Source organism: Strix uralensis, chromosome 1 (assembly GCF_047716275.1).
Source record: "Strix uralensis isolate ZFMK-TIS-50842 chromosome 1, bStrUra1, whole genome shotgun sequence".
Classification (NCBI taxonomy): domain Eukaryota; kingdom Metazoa; phylum Chordata; class Aves; order Strigiformes; family Strigidae; genus Strix; species Strix uralensis.
Window position 1 is genome coordinate 25,451,221 of NC_133972.1, and position 20,346 is coordinate 25,471,566.

Below are 20,346 nucleotides of genomic sequence, written 5' to 3' on the forward strand. Positions count from 1 at the left end.
TTAGTGGGGCCATCAGTAGCCTATGCTGATGACTAATAAATAATGAAAACAAAAGGGGCAGAGACATAAACATCTGACAACATGGAGCTGCAGCTGCTATGCACAGGGGTCAAGCTGTCCATCAGGACCTAACACGTTGGCTGGTTGGAGGAAGTGTCCTGTTTCCCTGGGTCCAAGCATAAGAAAGAATAAAAATAAATAAAAATAAATTATTTAAAAATAAATTATTACTGTCTTTAGACATCTAAGGAGTAAAGAATAGTTGAATATTGTGTAAAATGTAGCTAAGGATAATACTGCTTTTCCTTAGCTGCTTGAATAATCTGAATCAAGAACTTGCTGTCACAGCACAGCTTAAATTGCCTGAGGGCAACTTTCAAAAAACTGAGAAACAAGTAGAGGCAGAGGCATAGCAAACCTGACCCACCCATCCACCTCCTCTAATTAGGTCAAATTGGATGAAGAACATGGCAAATAGGTAACTCGGGTACTACCATTCTGTCAGTTAGATTAATCCTATTTAGCTTGGTGAGAATTGATTACATGCAAGACAACTGATGGATCTGTAGCCGGTTACAAATTTGACATACACCACAAAAAGCTCATGAAAGCTCAGATGATACTGAAGAATTGAAAACATCTCTTGTAACACTGAGGTATGCACTCAAACAGCTGAATAGTCTTATTTGATTTCTGGCTTGTAATGTGGATTTAAAAACTTAAGCTCTACCATGTAAAGATGTTCAACAAATGTTCAGCAGAAGTTGCTTATAACTATCTAGGAGTTAAAGATATACATACATGGAGCTTCATTCTCTCACTTTTCAAGCTTACAAAATCATAGAATGGTTTGGGTTGGAAGAGACCTTAACAACCATCTAGTTTCAACCCCCTGCCATGGGCAGGGACACCTTCCACTTTCTGGGCTGTGAACGCACATGGCTGGCTCATACTTTTCCATCCACTAGTACTCCCATGTCCTTCTCCGCAGGGCTGCTCTCAATCCACTCATCGCCCAGCCTGTCTTTGTGCTTGGGATTGCCCCGACCCATGGGCAGAACCTTGCACTTGGCCTTGTTGAACTTCATGAGGTTTGCATGGTCCCACCTCTCAACCCTGTCCAGGTCCCTCTGGATGGCACATCCCTTCCCTCCAGCATGTCGACTGCACCACACAGCTTGGTGTTGTCGACAGACTCGCAGAGGGTGCCCTCAATCCCACTGTCCATGTCACTGACAAAGATGTTAAACAGCGCCGGTCCCAACACTGACCCCTGAGGAACGACACTCGTCACTGCTCTCCACTTGGACATTGAGCCATTGACCACAACTCTTTGAGTGCGACCATCCAGCCAATTCCTTATCCACCAAGCCGTCCATCTGTCAGATCCATGTCTCTCCAATTTAAAGACAAGGATGTCTTGTGGGACAGTGTCAAAAGCTTTGTACAAATCCAGTTGCTCTTCCCTTACCCACCAATGCTGTAAGCTCACCGCAGAAGGCCACCAAATTTATCAGGTATGATCTGTCCTTAGTGAAGCCATGTTGGCCACCACCAATCACCTCCTTATTTCCCATGTGCCCTATAGTTTCCAGGAGGATCTGCTCCATGATCTTGCTGGGCACAGAGGTGAGACTGTCTGGCCTGTAGTTCCCTGGGTCTTCCTTTTTTTTCCTTCTTAAAAATAGAGGTTATGTTTCCCCTTTCCAATAAGCAGGAACTTTGCTGGACTGCCACGACTTCTCGAATAGCATGGATAGCGGCTGAGCCACTTCATCCACCAGTGCCCTCAGGACTTGTGGATGCATCTCATCAGGTCCCATGGACTTGTGCCACTTCAGGGTCCTTAGATGGTCTCAAACCTGATCTTCTCTTACAGTGGCTGGTTCTTCTTTCTCCCAGTCCCCACCTTGGCCTTCTGCATCTTGGGCGGGGTTGCTGGAGCACTTGCCAGTGAAGACTGAGGCAAAAAAGTTGTTGAGTACCTCAGCCTTCTCCACATCCTTGGTAACAAGGTCCCCTGTTACCTTCCAAGATTTTCCCTAGTCTTCCTTTTATCACCAACATACCTATAGAAGCTTCTCTTGTTGCCCTGGACGTCCCTGGCCAGATGTAATTCTCTCAGTGCTTTGGCCTGATCCCTGGCTGCTTGGACAATTTCTCTATATCCCTCCCAGGCTACCTGTCTTTGCTTCCACCCTCTGTAGGCTTCTTTTTTGTGTTGGAGTTTGTCCAGGAGTCCTTGTTCACGCATGCTTGCCTCCTGGTGTTTTTGCCTGATTTCCTCTTTGTCAGGATGCATCACTCCTGATCTTGGAGGAGGTGATCTTGAATATCAACCAACTTTCTTGGACCGCTCTTCCCTCCAGGGCTTTATCCCGTGCTACTCTACCAAGCAGACCCCTGAAGAGGCCAAAGTCTGCTCTCCTGAATTCCAGGGCAGTGAGCTTGCTGTGCGCCCTCCTCGCTGCCCTAAAGATCTTGAACTCCACCATTCCATGGTCACTTCAGCCAAGGCTGCCCTTGAGCTCCACGTTCCCCACCAGCCCCTCCTTGTCGGTGAGAACAAGGTCCAGCATGGCACCTCTCCTCGTTGGCTGCTCTGTCACTTGGAGAAGGAAGTTATCATCAACACATCCCCGGAACCTCGTGGATTGCTTATGCATTGCTGTGTTGTCCCTCCAACAGATATTGGGGTTACTGAAGTCCCCCATGAGGACCAGGGCTAGTGAATGTGAGGCTGCTCCTATCTGTCTATAGAGGGCCTCACCCGCTTGGTCTTCCTGGTCGGGTGGCCTGTAGCAGACCCCCACTATAACATCACCTGTCCCTGCCTTACCTTTAATCCTGACCCATAAACTCCTGTTTGGCTCCTCATCCATCCCCAGGCAGAGCTCCATGCACTCCACCTGGTCATTGACATAGAGGGTGACAGCCCCTCCTCGTCTCCCCTGCCTGTCCTTCCTAAAGAGCCTGTATGGATGGAAACAGTGTCTGGGAAGTGGTGGGTGATGAGAGCAGAGCGTGGTCTGCCTCTTCTGGTGGTGGGTTGCTCACAGTGTGAAGCTACTGCTGGAATCTTTAGTTTTCTTTCATATTTTATTTCCATTTCTGGTGAGCACACTGTCTTGAAAGGTCCATTGCTTTGTTTTTGACATTACATAGCTCTTTTAACTTTATATCACAGAAATAAAAATGATAGGCCATGAAAGCAATTGACATTCTTGTGTGCAAGAAGACACGTTTAGCACAGATGTACAAAAGAAATGATACAGCCACACTCCAGTCTTCCAAAGCTGTCAGAGAAATGATTCAAACAGGTTAAATAGTTTGTTCTGCACGTGTGGGAAACATCTAGCGATGTGGTAAACCATCTTGGGAAGGAATGGGGGGGAAAACCAAAGGATTAAGTTGAATATAGTAACTAAATATTTTCTTTCTAAAATAACTTTTTCTAGAAAGTGATTGCTTTTTTTGACAGAAAGCTTCTTCTCTTGCTCTTCTAGTTCAGCAAGTACAGAATGACTGAATTGCAAACATAATTTTTATTTTAAGCGTTTCAGCTTGCTGACTGTATTTATCAAGCTATGTGTAATGTGATGTCTCTTCTGAATGAAAATCTCAGTATTTATAAACAGTACTGATAACTAACAAAAGAAAGAGTGAACATCTATGTTACAACTTTCCCATTCTGATACAATTTTCTAAATATTTTTCCTGAGTATCCAGGTGTCTCCCTAAGACTGGGAAATAAAATTCTGGGACTGTGAACTGTAGATTTCATTTTTATTTCATTGTGGTCATATCTCTGCACTGTCTTAACATTAACATGTTGCAGCTGTACATTTCTGTAAAAAGAAAAAATCTTGAAAGAACTTTCTTTGCTAAATCAGTGGTTTTGCCAAGAGGAAACGTTTCATATAGTTTTGGCTTAGTAGAAATAATGACTGGGTTCTGTGCTTCTGACCTAGGAGTTATGAATGACAGTGCCTAGTTGAGCATATAACTAGCAGAAGGTTTGGCTCAGAAAGGTGGTGACATAGCTATTGTTTAATAATTTACCAGACTAATTCATAACATTGGACACAACTAGTGATATTGTTAAACTCAGATTTCCGTTACTTGCTGGTGAAATTGCTTTTGGCTGGTGCCAGCTTTAACCTCTTCAAAATCTTACTTTTAAATAAATGCATAGATTAATGTGGAAGCAAACCAGTTGGATGGCCATTCCTGTAAGATGCTGAGTTCCTTAATTTCTTAGATTGCATGAGGACATGGCATGGAAGGACATACAACCATCCCTTCCCAGTCCCTCAATGCACCATTAAAACAATTCCCACGGTCTGGTGGTTTAGGAAAGTTATTTACAGAACAGCCAGACATCATTGTGTTTCTCAGAGGAGTAAGTAATACTGAATAGCAGTGGGCACAGGTGATTAGTCGATTAATCCATTTTGATCATGTGTGGTTTGGGGATTTTTTCTTGTATCCCCTAATATGTGTCTATGAATCTGAACAGTGCTGCTTAGATTGCAGTGTGCATCCCCAGAAAACCTTCCATGTTGTATCATAAGTAGCTATGCAGTTGGAGTAGCTCAGCCCTTTAAAAAGGTGGGGAGAAGGTCTTTTGGATGAAGAACTCGGGGGGGGCAGATCTGTAATTTGTTATCAATGTGTTGCATACACTGAAAAAATGAACATTAGTAACCTTATAGTCTTCTAACATTAATTTTTGTACAACTAATACTTGCAGCATTCAGTCCTGAAAATACTATAACTAACTGGAAAGCATTTCAGCATAAAAAAAAAGTGCTAAAGAAAGACAGTTGATTGTGAATTTGGTGACCTTACCCTCTTCCGTATAAGGAATGATCTGGGGTCCTACAGTAGCAGCCTTTTACACTGATAGTCTGAGCCACTTCAAAAACAGGTGAGGGAGTGAGAAAGAGGATTCCTGCTTGAAAACAAGGGATAAATTAGCACCCAGGAAGAGCTGTACCCAATTGCTGTGTCCTTTGAAGCACTGACCATGAGTCAGTGCTGCTAGCTGAGTCATTCTCCCTGCTCTCACGGTCAAGCTAGTACTACTGAGATAGTAACTGACAGCTGGAAAAGCAACTTCTGTTGGGGGAGTTGAAATTGCTGGTTTGTTTTCTTCTGGGACTTTGTTTCTAAGTTGGTAATGCAGGCTCTAGGGTTTTGCTTTGTTAGAATAAACCTGCTTATTTTTCAGTTTTATATTTATCTAGGGTATGAGTCAGTTCAGGTTAGGCTGGCGAGGACACAGTTTATTGCTTTTTTGGAAATAGTAGGTTCATGCAGGGTAATGTGTGTGCAGGCAGATTTCCAAGGGAACTTGAGAGGAGACTGGAAACCCCAATGATTCTGTGATACATGCTACAGGTTTGTCAGGTCAGTGTGCAGGCTGATGTCTCCAGGTTCTCAGAAGAAACCTGCTCTAACAGAGATAGATCAGTACACTCTGATAAGGAAGACACAGTGGAGAAACAGCATGCTGTTTGAAGATCGCCCCCGATCATGACACCACTTTATACAAGTCAGGAGAAAGGGAATTCCCTCCCACTGCGCACTCCTGTCCTGCATAGTCTGTAGTTTATATGGGTTCTTTTATGAAGAACAGCAAAAGAAATGTCTTCAAAGCATCAGATAGTGCAAAAAATTACCATATTTCTCAGGAAATTTTTATTCTGTATTGTTGTTGTAGGTTAGGATGGTTATTCAGCTGGCTTCCTGCCTGGTGTCCCACATCACTGCTACACCTTAAAGAGGCTGAGGACAAAATGCTAAAATGTAAGTCTTGTTTTTTAATAAGATTTATAGATATAACTAGTTCTTCTATAAATTTACATTAAATATAATCAAAGAAGTTTTTAAATATGGCCTTTACACTGTGATGAAATAAACAGGTTTAGAATTAGATTTTCATTGCTCCCTTATTTAGATATTTGATTGTAGGCTCCCTCCTTTGAAAGGGAGCTCCTATTTAAAACAGTGGTTTGCACAGAATGTACTTCATATTTTATCAGTCATGTCTAGCAACATAATTTTTTTTCCAACTCTTTCTTCAGGTATTGCAAGCACATACAGTAAACGATATGTGTATATATCTAATGGAAATAAAATATGGACCCTGACATTCTCTCCGGACCTTTCACATAAAACTCCACTTGTTCTTCTGCATGGATTTGGAGGAGGTGTTGGACTGTGGGCTCTCAATTTTGAAGATCTCTGTGAGAACAGGACCGTTCATGCTTTTGACCTCTTGGGATTTGGACATAGCAGTAGACCACACTTTGACACTGATGCTCAGGAAGCAGAAAATCAGTTTGTGGAATCCATAGAAGAATGGAGAAAGGAGGTGGGGTTAGAAAAAATGATTTTACTTGGACACAACCTAGGTGGATTCCTGGCTGCTGCTTACTCATTAAAATACCCATCAAGGTATGTGAAAATAAAGGAATGAAGGAATTCCTTTTCTGTATTTGACTAGTGATTTTAACACAGATTTTATTTAATCTGGCTCTTTATAGATTAAGTAAATGACCGTGCTGATTTAAAGAAACTTGAGACTGAATTTTAAACCCAAAGTATTAATTGTATGGTTTGTTTCCAGGTGAATAGAAATAAGTAGATATGGTAAACATGCTTTTCTATGTACTTTTCTGTACCTCTTTGGTTTTGTTCAGTACCCCCTTGCCATAAATAGCAAAGATTGTATTTATGGGTGAATGTTTTGTGACATTTCTGGTCAAAAATATGTTTGTGAAGGGAAAATAGGCCTGTTTCTGCCAAACTTCCCATTATTATGGATAACATTGAAACTTCTGAACATAATTCCCCTAGGTAATTTATGCCAATATGCTAGCAGTCAGCCTGGTGCCAGCATGATGATGTAAAAATTATTTAGTAACTGTTTGATTTAAATTGTCTGTATGCCATTTCATATTTCTTCTTTGCAAAACAACCCAGCTGCAGCAGTCCAGTAATTGTATTTCATCAGCATTTTCTCACCGCATTGTGGCCACAGCTAATCCATTTTTTTTCCCTTAAACTAATAATTTGTCTCTTTTTTTTTTTTGATATAGTGTGGTTATATAGCCCCTGGTGAGCTAGGATTCCACCAACTGAGGTCATTCTGTATCAAGAAATGACATTGCTTTTGTTTAGATAGTCATAGTGGACTCCTGTGAAAAATTGTGAATGTAAGTTTAGCTTTCCACATCATATGGCAGATTCTGTATTATACAAACATATCTTATTCTTCTATATCCACACCGATTTATACCATATACATTTATTTGTCTCTCATTTGGAGATTTTGAAATAAATTCATACATTATTTTTTCCTAAAACACTTTCCCTCTTTCTTTCCAAGTGGACGACAGCTGGCATTGTGCAGCTGGAAATGATGTGTGTCTAAATCCAGAACTGCAGTGAAGAAATGCAACTCTCTGCTCTAGTGTCCTTTTGGGCATAAAACAACTTTTAGCTAACTGTAGTTAGTTTCTTGTAGAGATCACTTACAGGTTCCTTACCCCTTTTTCTGAAGTATCTGTAAATGGTGCTGTTCTATCCCGGTGGGATGGGATATTGTTTCTGCCCCCTGCTGACTTACGTTGGAAGTGACACTTTGTTTTCATGCCTCACTGTGCTTATGTGGGGTTAATTAATTAGGGGGTGTTTCAGTTTGTGCTGTCACATTACTAATGTTTCTCTGAAATAAAACTAACACCATCAAATTAGCAAATTGACTGGTAGGATCTTAAGACAGCATTGAATGAAGTGATAAATATAGCACAGCTTTCAGCCAGATTATCTAACAATGCATTAGAGGCTTAAGAGATTCTGGATACATATTGTGAGGAAAGTAGATCTGTTTCTCCAAGCTTAGATGATCTGTTAATTTATTATGTTGCACCAAAGTCATTCATGAGACAACTGAGGCTACTAGTCCAAAAAGATTCTCATTTAGAATATTTCCAGGTGGTGATGGGTCATGATTTTCAAATACTGCAACTTCTGGACTACTACTTTTGGAGTGATTCTCAGGGTCAACTTCCCATTATCCTGGATTATGTTGTAGACTTGATTACCAAAAGGAGAAATGCCAAATAGGAAAGAAAGTATTAAGAAAGAAAACATGAAAAAAATCTAACTCTGCACATGTGTTTGCTGTATTATGTTTAATGCCATAGTTCGTGCACAGAATGTGTGGCTGTCCTGGACGGCTCTTCATTGCTTGCAATCCTTAGCCTCTAATCTCTCCTGCTTGGTTTGTGTAGTTAAATTCTACCCAGTCCTCTCTTACCGTTGGTGTTTGCAGCTGTGTGCAAATGCGCTCATGGCTGAGCTGACAGCCAAGGAACATCTTTGTGAGCTTAATCCTTTTCAACCCCTCGTTTCAAACACAGATTTTTGGTTTCCCAACTGATTATAGTCCAGAAATAGCCTTCAGAATCACCTCTGATATCATTTTAGGTGCTAAGAACTCTGCTGTATAAAATATTTAGTCTCATGGCTTTGAAAGAGAAGGAAGTCATGAAGAAGAAAGTAAAGATGATGAAGCTTGCATGGAAAATCACCTTAAATATGCAAAACTGTGGTTAACAGTCGCTTTTTCAGAAATTGTCAGTATCTAGGACAGTTAGAGTAGGTGTTATTATGGGATTAAACGGAAATGGACAATTCCAGTCTACCAAGATGAAATAGATTTTTTTATTTGAGGGGGTCTCACAGCATGAACTGATTGATAGTTGCATCTGCTGGAGACTCCTACTATACTCTCTGTACTGAGGTTCCTTTGAGTAACAGTTTTATAAATTGTATCTCTGATGTTTCTTCCATGACCTAAAATCAATAAATTTAGAAAACATCTGCTAATTTTTCTCTGCCTCTCTCAGTTCAAATTTTACTTTGATAAGATGATTTTTCAGATAAATTGCATCTCTTCTTACAACAGAGATCTTAGATGACTTGAAAAGAAAGACTTTTAGCAAGTTTATTTAAATGAAACAGATGCAATTATCTTCTTTTCTCTCAAATTAAACTGCTCCTGCAAATAATATTGACTGAGCATATATATGAGGTGGTTTTTAAAAATAGAAACAAGACTGGCCTTTTTCTCATATGTGTATGACAGTGGGTATGTATTGAATACTGAGTTGCTCTTAATGACATAAGCTTCTGAGTTTCTGGTGTTCATACGTATGATTAGTTGCAATTCAGTCTATCTCTAATTAGCAATTGAAAGCAAAACCGTTGATGAATCAGAAACCAGGTAGTAAGTCACTATGATATAAATGACTAAAACAGGTTGCATAGTCCACAGATAGCATATTTCCATCATACTCAGTCGAAGAAAAATTGATGTACTCTTAACCTCTGAACCTTTTTTGCCAACAGGGTCAAACATCTTATCTTAGTGGAGCCATGGGGTTTTCCAGAGAGGCCTGACAATGCTGAACATGAGAGACCAATTCCAATCTGGATCAAAGCACTAGGAGCTATATTGAGTCCATTTAATCCGTTAGCTGGACTGAGGATAGCAGGACCCTTTGGTGAGTTTTAGCTACTCTTAAATACCATTTCTGTTTTCGTTAAACATAACCATGGGGCAGATACCCCATTAAGATAAGCTTTGTTGCAAGCCCATATCACCCACAGAGAAAAGAGTTGGAGGAGAAGGTGGGAGGATTTGAACTCTTTAGGACAGGAGGGCAAGCTCTTTCTGTTAGAAATACTAGTATCATAGTTTATAGCAAGCTACATTATACTATTGTAAACTACAGTTATAGTGAGTCAGATTATGCGGACATCTGTTGGGGAAGCTGACAAAGAGGCATGAATGTGAAAAGGTTTTTTTTCTGTTTGCCTCCGGTCACAGTCCATTTAGTTTCCCTTCAACTGCAATTTGATGGCCAAACAGGATTTCCAAATTTGGTTAACATTAGAAGGCAGTCTCTCATAAACTCATTTGTCTTTGGCCTAGAGGAGTTACATTGAAATTGGGTTCTTTCCATTAGACATTTTCTTACTACTCTAGCAAATTTTGTGGGTCTCGTTGGTGTCCTGCATTACAGTGGCAGTCTATCCTTTATGTTTCTACATTTCTTCAGCAACACTGATGTTAGATAAACTGTATATACCCTAACACTAGGCTAGGTAGGGATGACCAAAAATACTGCAGTTTTAGTTGATGTGGGGAGTGGGGAGAAGGGTGTGATCAAATCGTCAATTCACCATATGTATTCCTTCTAGAGGGGAAAGAGGTTATCTGTGTATTACGCTCACTACTACAGGAGTATCTGCTGCAGAGGCTTCGAAAAAGATATCCTTCAGGCCCCTCACATGTTAAAATTAACTCTCCTCTTCATCATTTTTAGTATTCAGACTAGTGACATTTGTAGGCTTCGTTTACATTTAAAGCATGTCCATTTCCTAAATATCTTTCTATAGAATATATATTTTAATATGCTGATCTATTTGATTGTTTTCAGGAGTGTGACAAAATTAGCTTTTCAGACAAGCAACATGTTTTGTATGAACAGATTTTATTTTTTTTTAAAAGTAAAATGCTAATTCAGTTAACAAAATAGCCTGGAGCATACTGAGTGATAAGCACTGATTTAATGCCTTTTATCCAAGAACAAATGCATGCATAAATCAATCCATGTGGAAGAGTTCAAAGCTGAAGTTATCTCCCTTAGCAAGGAAGTGCAGTCAAAACCATGTTGCAGAAACAGACCTTGTCTTGTCAAGGTATCCCCAACCTAGCCTCACTTATAAGTTGCTGTGGAGGGCACTAATTTTCAAAATTTTCCATCCATTTCTCATTCCACATGTTGAAAAAGTTTTCCGTCATCAAACTTAATGCACAATTCTTGACAGGTAAAGCATAGTTCTTAGAGAAGGGTGAGTTAAACACTGTGCTGCGAGGTAGACATCAAACCCAACCTGATGAAGGCACTGAACCAAACCCAGGTTTCCTTCTACGTGCACATGTGCTTAAGCTGCTGGGTAGGCATAGCTGCCTGATCCTCACTATAAAGTCAATTGCTCTTGGTCAAAGGTATGAGTTAGGCACTTAAATGTGAGCCAGGTTCTTTGGGCTATCACAATGGTATCACATGGATACCTAATGAGACCCGCAGGCAGATACTTAAACCTGGGAGGGAGACAGAATCAAGAGACATCTTTTTCTTTGAGTAGTTTCCAGTTAGTTGATTTGCATGTTTTCCTTCACTTAACTGAAACAGTCACCCAGGAGGCTCACAGTATAGGAGCTTCGGTGCTTAGGTTGGATTTCTGAATTCCATTCCTAGAGCTGAATGCCTAAAAATTTCTCAGGACAACAGTAATATCAACTGTGATCGCACCCTTCTTGTGGAACTCAGAGTCTTCAATGTTAGTATTTCTTTTAGCATTGTTATGGTTTAACCCCAGCCAGCAACGAAGCATCACACAGCCCTTGGTCACTCTGTCCTGGTGCGATGGAGGAGAGAATCAGAAGGGTAAAAGTGAGAAAACTCATGGGTTGAGATAAAGACAATTGAATAAATAAAGCAAAAGTGACATGCACATGCAAAGCAAAACAAGGAATTATTCACTACTTCCTATCAACAGGCAGGTGTTCAGCCATCTCCAGGAAAGCAGGGCCCCATCACATGTAACGGTGACTTGGGAAGACAAACACCATCACTCTGAATGTCCCCCCATTCCTTCTTCTTCCCCCAGCTTTGTATGCTGAGCATGACATCATACGGTATGGGATATCCCTTTGGTCAGCTGGGATCTGTCCCAGCTGTGTCCCCTCCCAACTTCCTGCGTACTCCCAGCCTGCTCACTAGTGGGGTGGGGTGAGAGGTGGAAAAGGCCTTGACTCTGTGCAAGCACTACTCAGCAATAACTGAAACATCCCTGTATTGTCAACACTGTTTTCAGTACAAATCCAAAACGTAGCCCCATACTAGCTACTGTAAAGAAAATGAACTCTATCCCAGCAAAAACAGCACAAATATTTCCATAGACACTATGGAAAACGTCAGCCGGACGATTGAGGATGTCTTCAGTTACAAGAAGGACAACATCACAAGAAGGAACCAGTGTGGTTTCATTACAAATTTTGTTCCAAGGTGCCTTGACTCCTTGTTTCATTTTCCCCTCTAAATTCCCAGGGAAGGAGAACAGTTTTGTGATTGGACCCACCGACAGAACATTTATCAAAACAGAAAGTGAGTTCTAAAATGTGGTAATTTTCAGTCCCCTAGTGATTGGAAATGGGGATGCTGTTGCCGCTATGCTGATAGCAGGGGAAGACACATTGTCTCTTTCTTCCAGGTACTCTTACTCCAAGCCAGCTATATCATTTGGGTTCAAAGAAAACCCCAAACAGACAGATAGAAAAAGATAGAAGTCTGGCAATTGAACTCTCTATAGAGAAAATACAAGCAGCAGAGCAAATTGCAGAATGTTTGCAAAATCTTCGCTTCAGGACTGAAATCACTGTTTCATAATGGAATTATTTTCTCTTGCACTGTATTAGTTTTCTAAATTGGTTTAAAGCATACATAAAGGTGTGTTGCAATAGTCTAATCTCAAGGTTACAAAAGCATAGATCAGTGTTACAAGGTCTACATAAATAGTACCATGCCTTTGTGCAGAGACAGGTGGGAAGAAGTGACATCATCATAATTGCACATATTAACAACAGTATTTTCAATTGATAAACCCAAGTGGTAAACTGCGAGCCTAGCTCTTCAGGGATGAATAGTATTCTTAGTCTAAGATTAGCCTTTGGTGAGGCTCTTGTCTCAAAGATCCATCTGGTCAACTTGAAGAGGCTTCTTCCTTGAAGAAGTGAGTCAGAATAGCAGCTTAACTTTAGAAAGGCTGAACTGGCCCCTGAAGGGACCCACTTCTCTATTTTGGCTGTTAAGAGAGCATAGGGACAACAGCTTTCCTAGGTTAAATCTCTTAATTTACGAGAGTTCTTGTGCTTATACTCAATGTCAAGATTTCTACACCCGTTTTTCAGCATAGACTTCTGTTCTTTCCACTAAATACTAGTTAGATGAACTAGCTTTAGAAGATGACTGTTTTGTAAGAGGAGAGCACAGACTTATATCTAAGGAAGAAAAACAGCCCAACTTTTTCAGCAGTGCCTTCTGGTTCTGAAAGGTGGGATGCTTTTGGCCCACCCAGTGCTGCCAGAGCAAGGACAGTGTTGGTATTGTGTGAAACTAAACTGGTGGCAAGAAGATACGCTGCTCAGTCCTTTTGCTGGTCCCCTTTGCATGTTTCTTCTGTTGCTGCAGTGGCCCTTCTCAAACATTCCCCGTATGTATTCAGAGGGATTGAATTGCCCCTTTTCTGGTGCAGCATAAAATCCTTTAGATTATTTATGTTTCATTCCTGTTTGGTGTAATACCATGTTTTTCTAAGACGTACAAGTGGTGAAACAAAACATTGGTTTAGAAGTCATGAAGTTTAGCCACAAGTTTCAAGGGAATGTGTTTGGAGGATTGTAATGAAAAGCATTAGGCAATCTGCTAAAGTCATCTATACTAATTCCTCCTCTAATAGTGTTTTCTGTTTTAACAGGATTAAGCCTTGTTCAGCGTTTAAGACCAGATTTCAAGCGAAAATATTCATCAATGTTTGATGATAACACTGTGGCTGAATATATCTATCACTGCAATGTACAGTCACCCAGGTGAGTATGAGTTTCCCAGTGTAAGTTTTGAAGTCTCTTTCATTTACTGAGAGTCTGTTACTCCCTCCAATGGCCATGGCAACAGTGTTTTTTTTAAAAAAATTGTAACATTTGTTGTATTAATTGAAGAAAAAGGTAGCATTGCACTTTTTCTGAATTCCAGAAACTGATAAATGTAAAAGGTATCCTAATTCTATATTTCTTCTAAACTACCTGTGTGGTAATTCTGAGAGAGTTTGGGCACTAATTTTTTAACAAAAAAATTGTTACAGTGGTTTAATTTGTAAAGAATTTCTTAAAAAACTTTAAAAATAAGGCATTTCATTCTTGTGTTATCACCAGTACTGTAAAAACAGAGGCTCTTTCTGTTGAAAATTACATGCAAACCTTGAAAACTTATTTTTCTTAATAGTAAAAAATTCCAGCCTCATGTACTATTGCACTTTGTGTGACCAAAATGCACAGATACTCCGATGTAGAGAACAGGCAGATCCAATGGAAACTTAATTGTTTTTACCCTTTTGAATGACTTGAAGTGGGGAAACAGCTTTCAAGAACATGACTATTCCTTACGGATGGGCAAAAAGGCCGATGCTGCAACGGATTCCACAAATGGATCAAGACATTCCTATCACTGTGGTCTATGGAGCGCGTTCATGTATAGATGGCAATTCTGGCAGCACTATCCAGTCTCTGAGACCAAATTCATATGTGAAGACAATAGTAAGTTGACTTTTAAAGCAGTTGTTTGTTTATTGTGTGGATTTGTTTAAATGGTATCTATGGTTTTTTATACCAACTGTGGAAATGTTGGCCCTTTGATTTAAAGCCTGGGGTAATAACTTGTAATTTCTGTAACAGAGAGAGAGACGACAAGTGTAGAGCAGAGAAAACCTAGACAAAAGATTATTGAGTTCTCAGAGTAAGAAGGAAACCTACTGTAGCACTAGAAGCTGAATTAGATCTTTGGGCAAGGTCATTCTTCTGCTCTACAAAATAATTTGCTCTACAGGGTGCTAACAGAAATAGGTTTTGTGGTCACTGTAAGTATCTGGGGTTTTCTCTGTGTTTTAAACCACAGCAGCTCTGATACTTGCATATATGTATGACATAGTGAGGAGGCTATCATAAACTGTTCTAATCTGTCTATAATGCTTTTGTTTCTCTGATAAGAGAGTGGTTTGTACCTGGTGCTTAGGTTCTTGTAAGCGTCTTTAAGTCATTAAAAACTACTTAACGTTATCTTCCTAGCTAATACATTCTTGTTCAGAGGTATGGCATTATCACCTAAAATGTGTGTACTTGCAACCTGATGCGAATGTGCACACTACATTTTTTGTTGATTTCTATAAAAACAAACGAATTTAAAAGTATTCTTCACACACTGCACATCAGTCAGCCATGATAATTGAATGTGCATATATGTACCAATGCTATGAGGTGCTAAAATGTTTGAATACACCAGCTGTCTTCTTATTGATGTCTAGATCTATCTGGACAGAAGTGTATAATATGTGATGATGATGGTATACTATAACGAGTCATTCAAATAAGATTTTATAATCTTGATATAGCTGACATCAGAGCTGGAACTCAAAGAAAAGACATTGTTATTGAACTGTTTACATGTGTTAAAGAGCACAAATATGTTTCATAAATGTTGACATCCAGACTGAAAGTGTTACTTAACTGCTTAACCTGAGACAAAGTTGTAACAAAAAGTCACTGTTAAGAAGTGTAGGATATATTGCTAGGATAAGCATTTACCATTCAGGCAGATTTTTCCATTCTGGTCAGTGGCTTTTAGAAGGGATTGTGGAAAAGTTTACTTCCGGGTTAAAATTTTGTCAAGCCAAGTAAGATTCTAAAAGGTAAATTGGAGTGATAGAAATTATAGGGACATGTAAAAAACCGTAGGAGGGAAAGGGTTCTCATGAGTCTGAGGCTGAGACATGGACTGACAGTGCCATCCACAGAAGTTCTGGGGTTTTATTATGTGTGTTTATTTCGAATTAATTTTTACTTTGTGGGGTTTCTCAACACAATAACATAGCTGTACTTTTCTGGGCTTCAATTAGAGACTTAAGAGGGAGTATTTTAATGGAGGGAGGGGAAGAATAGATTTAAATACAAATTAACCTTTAACTACAAATTAACCTGATTATAAAATGGGAAGAAAATAGGTCAAGTATGTACACTATGGTGATGGCTTGCTTGTACCAGTTTTGGCAGAGAATGATAAATTTTAGAAAAAGGGTAACCACCCTGTGTGTGGTTACTTAAACCCTTAATTTTGTTACATAGTTGCTGTGAAATAGTCTAGGTCCCAAATGTGGGGTTTCCCCCCCAGAAATCGCATCGTTTGGTTTCCTGCTTAACACAGTCGTTAATTCGGAGGGCTGAAATCTGCTTCCACAAGTCTAGAAAATCCCCAGCAATTTAAGCTTCTGAATTCTTAATCATTTATCCTAGTACCTTCTTTAGTCTCTTCCATATCATTTTTATAATAAGAGAATACAAATGGTTTGATGCTCTCTGTAACGCAAACGCTTACAGAACTAAAGAGCAGCCTGGCAGAGCTATTTGAGTGGAGAACGAAGGGGATGAAGATGAATCAGAAGTTTGATACGTAAAGCACGTTCTCCTAAGTTTGCTTTCCAATGACTTGTGTCTGCTTGAATGGTGGTTTTTTTTCAACAAGGTGTGCAGTTGAACAAGTGGTAAGTTTTACCCTCTTTTCCTGTGTAGCAAAGTGCCTTTGACAGATGAAACAAGCTTTTGTTTTTCCTTACGTTTACAGTCCTTTCTGGCTGTATGATACCACCTCCTGGCAGCAATTGTGCTAACTGCATTAGTGCAGGCTGGGTGCAAGAGATCAGTTCCAGTTTTGAAATCTGTCTTTTCAAGTAATAATGTGTCAGGTAGTTAATGTGTAAAAGTCAGGTTCTTCACATATCCCAGTATTTATTTATTTGTTTATTACATTCTTGTGATTTTGACTTGTTTCTTCACCTTTATCCTCTAGGCTATCCTTGGTGCAGGTCATTATGTATATGCTGATCAGCCTGAAGACTTCAATCAGAAAGTGAAAGATATCTGTGATTCTGTGGACTGACTGTCTTCTGTTCTTTAGCAAGTCATACTGTAAATAGCATTTAATAGCAATACTTTCTAGAAAATCATTAAAGAATGCAGAGCTACTGGAACAGGCTCTGTTTGCACACTGTTTCTTCTAAGAGCCATTTGCACAGTTAAACCACTTAGTGCCTTTTGGGGGGGTATAGGGAGATTTGAAGCAAACTTTGTACAGCTTTGTTTGAGATTGGTTTTTAGATTATTGGCCTGTCATATATGTAATTAAATATAACTTTTTAGACTGGAATTTTCTTCAAAATGTAATTGAATTTTGCACATGTTGAACTTCTAAAGATGCTGAATTCTCCACTAACACAGAGAACTGTATCGATATAGATACAATGTATAAAATGCAATTCGGTTTCTTTATAAGCATTCATATTTTTTAGTTGATGTTTCATAGCAAGAATATGAAAACACTTATACATTTTAATTTTGGAATCCAGAACTCCATATACTGTTTTTTAAGAGGGTGTGGTTTTTTTTCTTTATTGGAGTTATAACAAACAGCTTATGAAGCTGATTTTGGGAGAGGCACTGGGCCAAAATAATGAGCAGTGTCTGTCACTGAAATATGTGTGTCTCAAAGGAAGTGGGGCTCAATATTAGGAAATCTTTCTTCGGTTGAATTTCATTTCCATTTATCTCAAGGCATCTTTTTCCATCTGTGCAACTTTTATGGAAGGCTCAGTTTGTAAGAGTCGATGATGTCACCAGCACTCATGCTTCCATAAATATTTTGATGTGTAGATTTCAGTGATCTAAAATACAGAAGAGGGCTCGTTAGTTACTCCATCTATTTTTAACACTTTACTGGAAGATTTGTCACTAGCCTAAACCTAGCAATTGTAGATAAGTTGACAGGATTTTGATTAGGGCTAGGGAATGGCCATCTGGAGCATAATTCCCTTTTTTTTAGGTACAAAACCTAGTCTGCTTTTTAGTCAAATTAGGGTGGAGGAGAGGCAGAGGGAAAATACTGATGTTCTCTACTTGGGAACTACAACAGGTTAGTGTATTTTAGTTAACATGCAGCCTCCTTATAGGAAGGATTATAACTGGAATGAACAATACCACTGTAACAATTATAATTATATGTTTTGGAGATTCTTTATATAATTATATATTTTAACTGAGTATTTCAATATCAGAGATAATCCAGTCTCTGCATCTTTTTGAAATTGTAGTGTGATATTAGTTCTTCACATTCTTAGTAAATTATATTAAGCAAAATACATTGTCACTTTAAAGCCAAATTATGTGGTGGTTTGTTTTTTAACAAGTTTACATAAAACTATTGATCTTCTTTTGAATATTAAATTGACTACTGAAGAGTTCTTGATACTTTTATACATAGAGAATTTGAATTAATGATTGCACAGTCTTAAAGCTTGAGTGGAATTCTGTGCATTTTTTTCTCAAATTAAAGAATTGTTGCACATATTTATGATGTGGAAGGCAAAGATACCTAAAATATTCAGGAAATACTCCGATTATGTTCCCAGCCGAACATAATCTCTCTCTTTCTGAAGGAGATATTTATCTATATTGTGCTATGTAAACATCAGACAGTCTTGTGACTGCCTTGACTGGTAGCACTTAATATCTAACAAGCTAAAGATTTTAATCAAAATTAAATATTAAATTAAATTACTTTTTCAATTAGCACATGCCAGAATTTTTAAAGAAAATTTTTTGTTAATTGCTAAAATCTTGAGTTCAAAATGGAAAATCAGAATATCAGTTATATTTTTGAATATAAGCTATAAATTATCAGTCATGCCACCATTTAGGTGGATGCCTTCGGTATGTATTTTTTCACCCTTTTCGGTGTGTTAATTTGTATTGATCAACTTAAACTGCTGTTTTAATTGTGTGTAAAAACCTAATGCAAAAATAGATTCTGAGTCTCCTTCAAATAACAAAAGATGAAACAAACTATTGGTATTTTCAGATAGCACTTACTGATGGGAACTCTAGATTCCACAGCAAAAGGTGGAAGTAGGGATAAAAATTGTGCACTGAATGTGAATATTGTTATAAATATCCCTTCCTTTTTCATCTTACTGTACTAACAAGACTTACTGCTTAAGTTTTGCACAATAAAAAATAATGTTAAATGTTATGTTTAATTAATATTAAGACATGATGTTGCTTTTGTAAAAATTGTGTGTAATTAAGCCCTGGATATCAAGACTAATTAATAAGTTGAGCTAAACCATCCAGAATCATTAAAAATACAGTAATACTTATTTTCAAATGTTTCAGTGTTCTTAGGTTTTCTTGTATGTATCTGAAACTGGTAAGCATTTGTCAGCAAGTAGCTGCAAGCTCAGAATGCTGATTGTATATACAAAGAAAATGTTTGTTGGTTATCTTCCAGGCAGTATTAGATATTGCTGTGAAGGTCAAGATGGAATTCTGAATGTTCTGTTGTGTGCAACATAACCCAATAAAGTTACTTTAATAAACATCATAAGGGGTGCTGAACAGAAAATGAATGGCACATACTGAAAAGACTTGGGAGCTAGACCTTTTGTGAGCAATTACTGTCTAGGAATAAGCTCAATTTCTCCAGAAGTTCTGTTCCAGTGTGATGACCAGTTGCTTAAATGCACTGCGGTGAGCACTGAACACTGATGGTGCTATTTTTATTACAGCGCTATAAAATAAGGCAAGAATCACAAGCATAAAGGGATCCAAAGATCTGTCCTGTCCTAGCATCCAAATGAAGACAGTTGTGTACCAGAGTCTAGGGCCTAACAAAAAGAATCCAAAATATTAATAAAAATCAAGATTAACTGTCTAAGTCTCCAGGACTCGCTATTCTTTTTGAGGTTGTTGTGATAAAATTTTATGAAAGTAACTTAGTAATATTTTGTTTGCATGGCTGAGTTCATCTTGTTACTTATTGAACCCTGCCAGATTAGATTTTAGTGCTGAAAAACTGATTTTCAGAGAAGTAATTTATTGATAAGACTCTATAATAAAACATTGACAACCATCACAAGAAATCCCCGTTTGTATCTGATTGTGAGATGGAAATGGAGAATGTGAATTCGTAGGCATTAAGCTTGGAAAAATGGGCCCAAGGAGGAGAAATGCTGTCATCTGGTTTTACTGGGATCAAACCAGAGCTGGCATTTCTTTTTAAACCCTATCTTTTTAAGGTTTCTACAACTGTTTCTGCTGAACTGATGTGACAGTCTCTGTCTGAAACGCTCTCTGTGGTCCATTGTGGTTCCTCAATTTCCCAGCCCTTACAGATAACAGTTATTCAGCTTTTTGACTGGGAGTAAGACAAGGTTAAATACAATAAAAACATCTGGAATCAATGTATGGGCAGACATATTCAGGAGTGCCTGTCTTGCTAGTATTCATTAAAATGTGACCCTCCAGAAGCCTAAGGCTAATAGTCAACTGCTGTTTAAATGGGTCTCCTCCATGTATCTGTCATTTTGTTGGGTTCTTTTACATTG

General features: G+C 38.8%; 1 protein-coding gene across 2 annotated transcripts in view; it reads left to right on the forward strand.

Annotated features, from left to right (window-relative positions):
* The window catches only part of ABHD5 (abhydrolase domain containing 5, lysophosphatidic acid acyltransferase), a 30,614-nt gene extending 11,268 nt beyond the window's left edge, over positions 1 to 19,346 (forward strand). The window contains exons 2-8 of one of the 2 annotated variants that reach the window (XM_074860605.1): positions 5,726 to 5,811; positions 6,090 to 6,462; positions 9,424 to 9,578; positions 12,195 to 12,251; positions 13,621 to 13,732; positions 14,269 to 14,455; positions 16,758 to 19,346. In XM_074860605.1, coding sequence (XP_074716706.1) covers positions 5,726 to 5,811; positions 6,090 to 6,462; positions 9,424 to 9,578; positions 12,195 to 12,251; positions 13,621 to 13,732; positions 14,269 to 14,455; positions 16,758 to 16,847 — 1,060 coding nt within the window. In that variant the 3' untranslated portion in view covers positions 16,848 to 19,346. The remainder of the gene's footprint in view (positions 1 to 5,725; positions 5,812 to 6,089; positions 6,463 to 9,423; positions 9,579 to 12,194; positions 12,252 to 13,620; positions 13,733 to 14,268; positions 14,456 to 16,757) is intronic. The other variant, XM_074860613.1, reaches the window with a different exon arrangement.
* Positions 19,347 to 20,346: the final 1,000 nt, after the last annotated feature.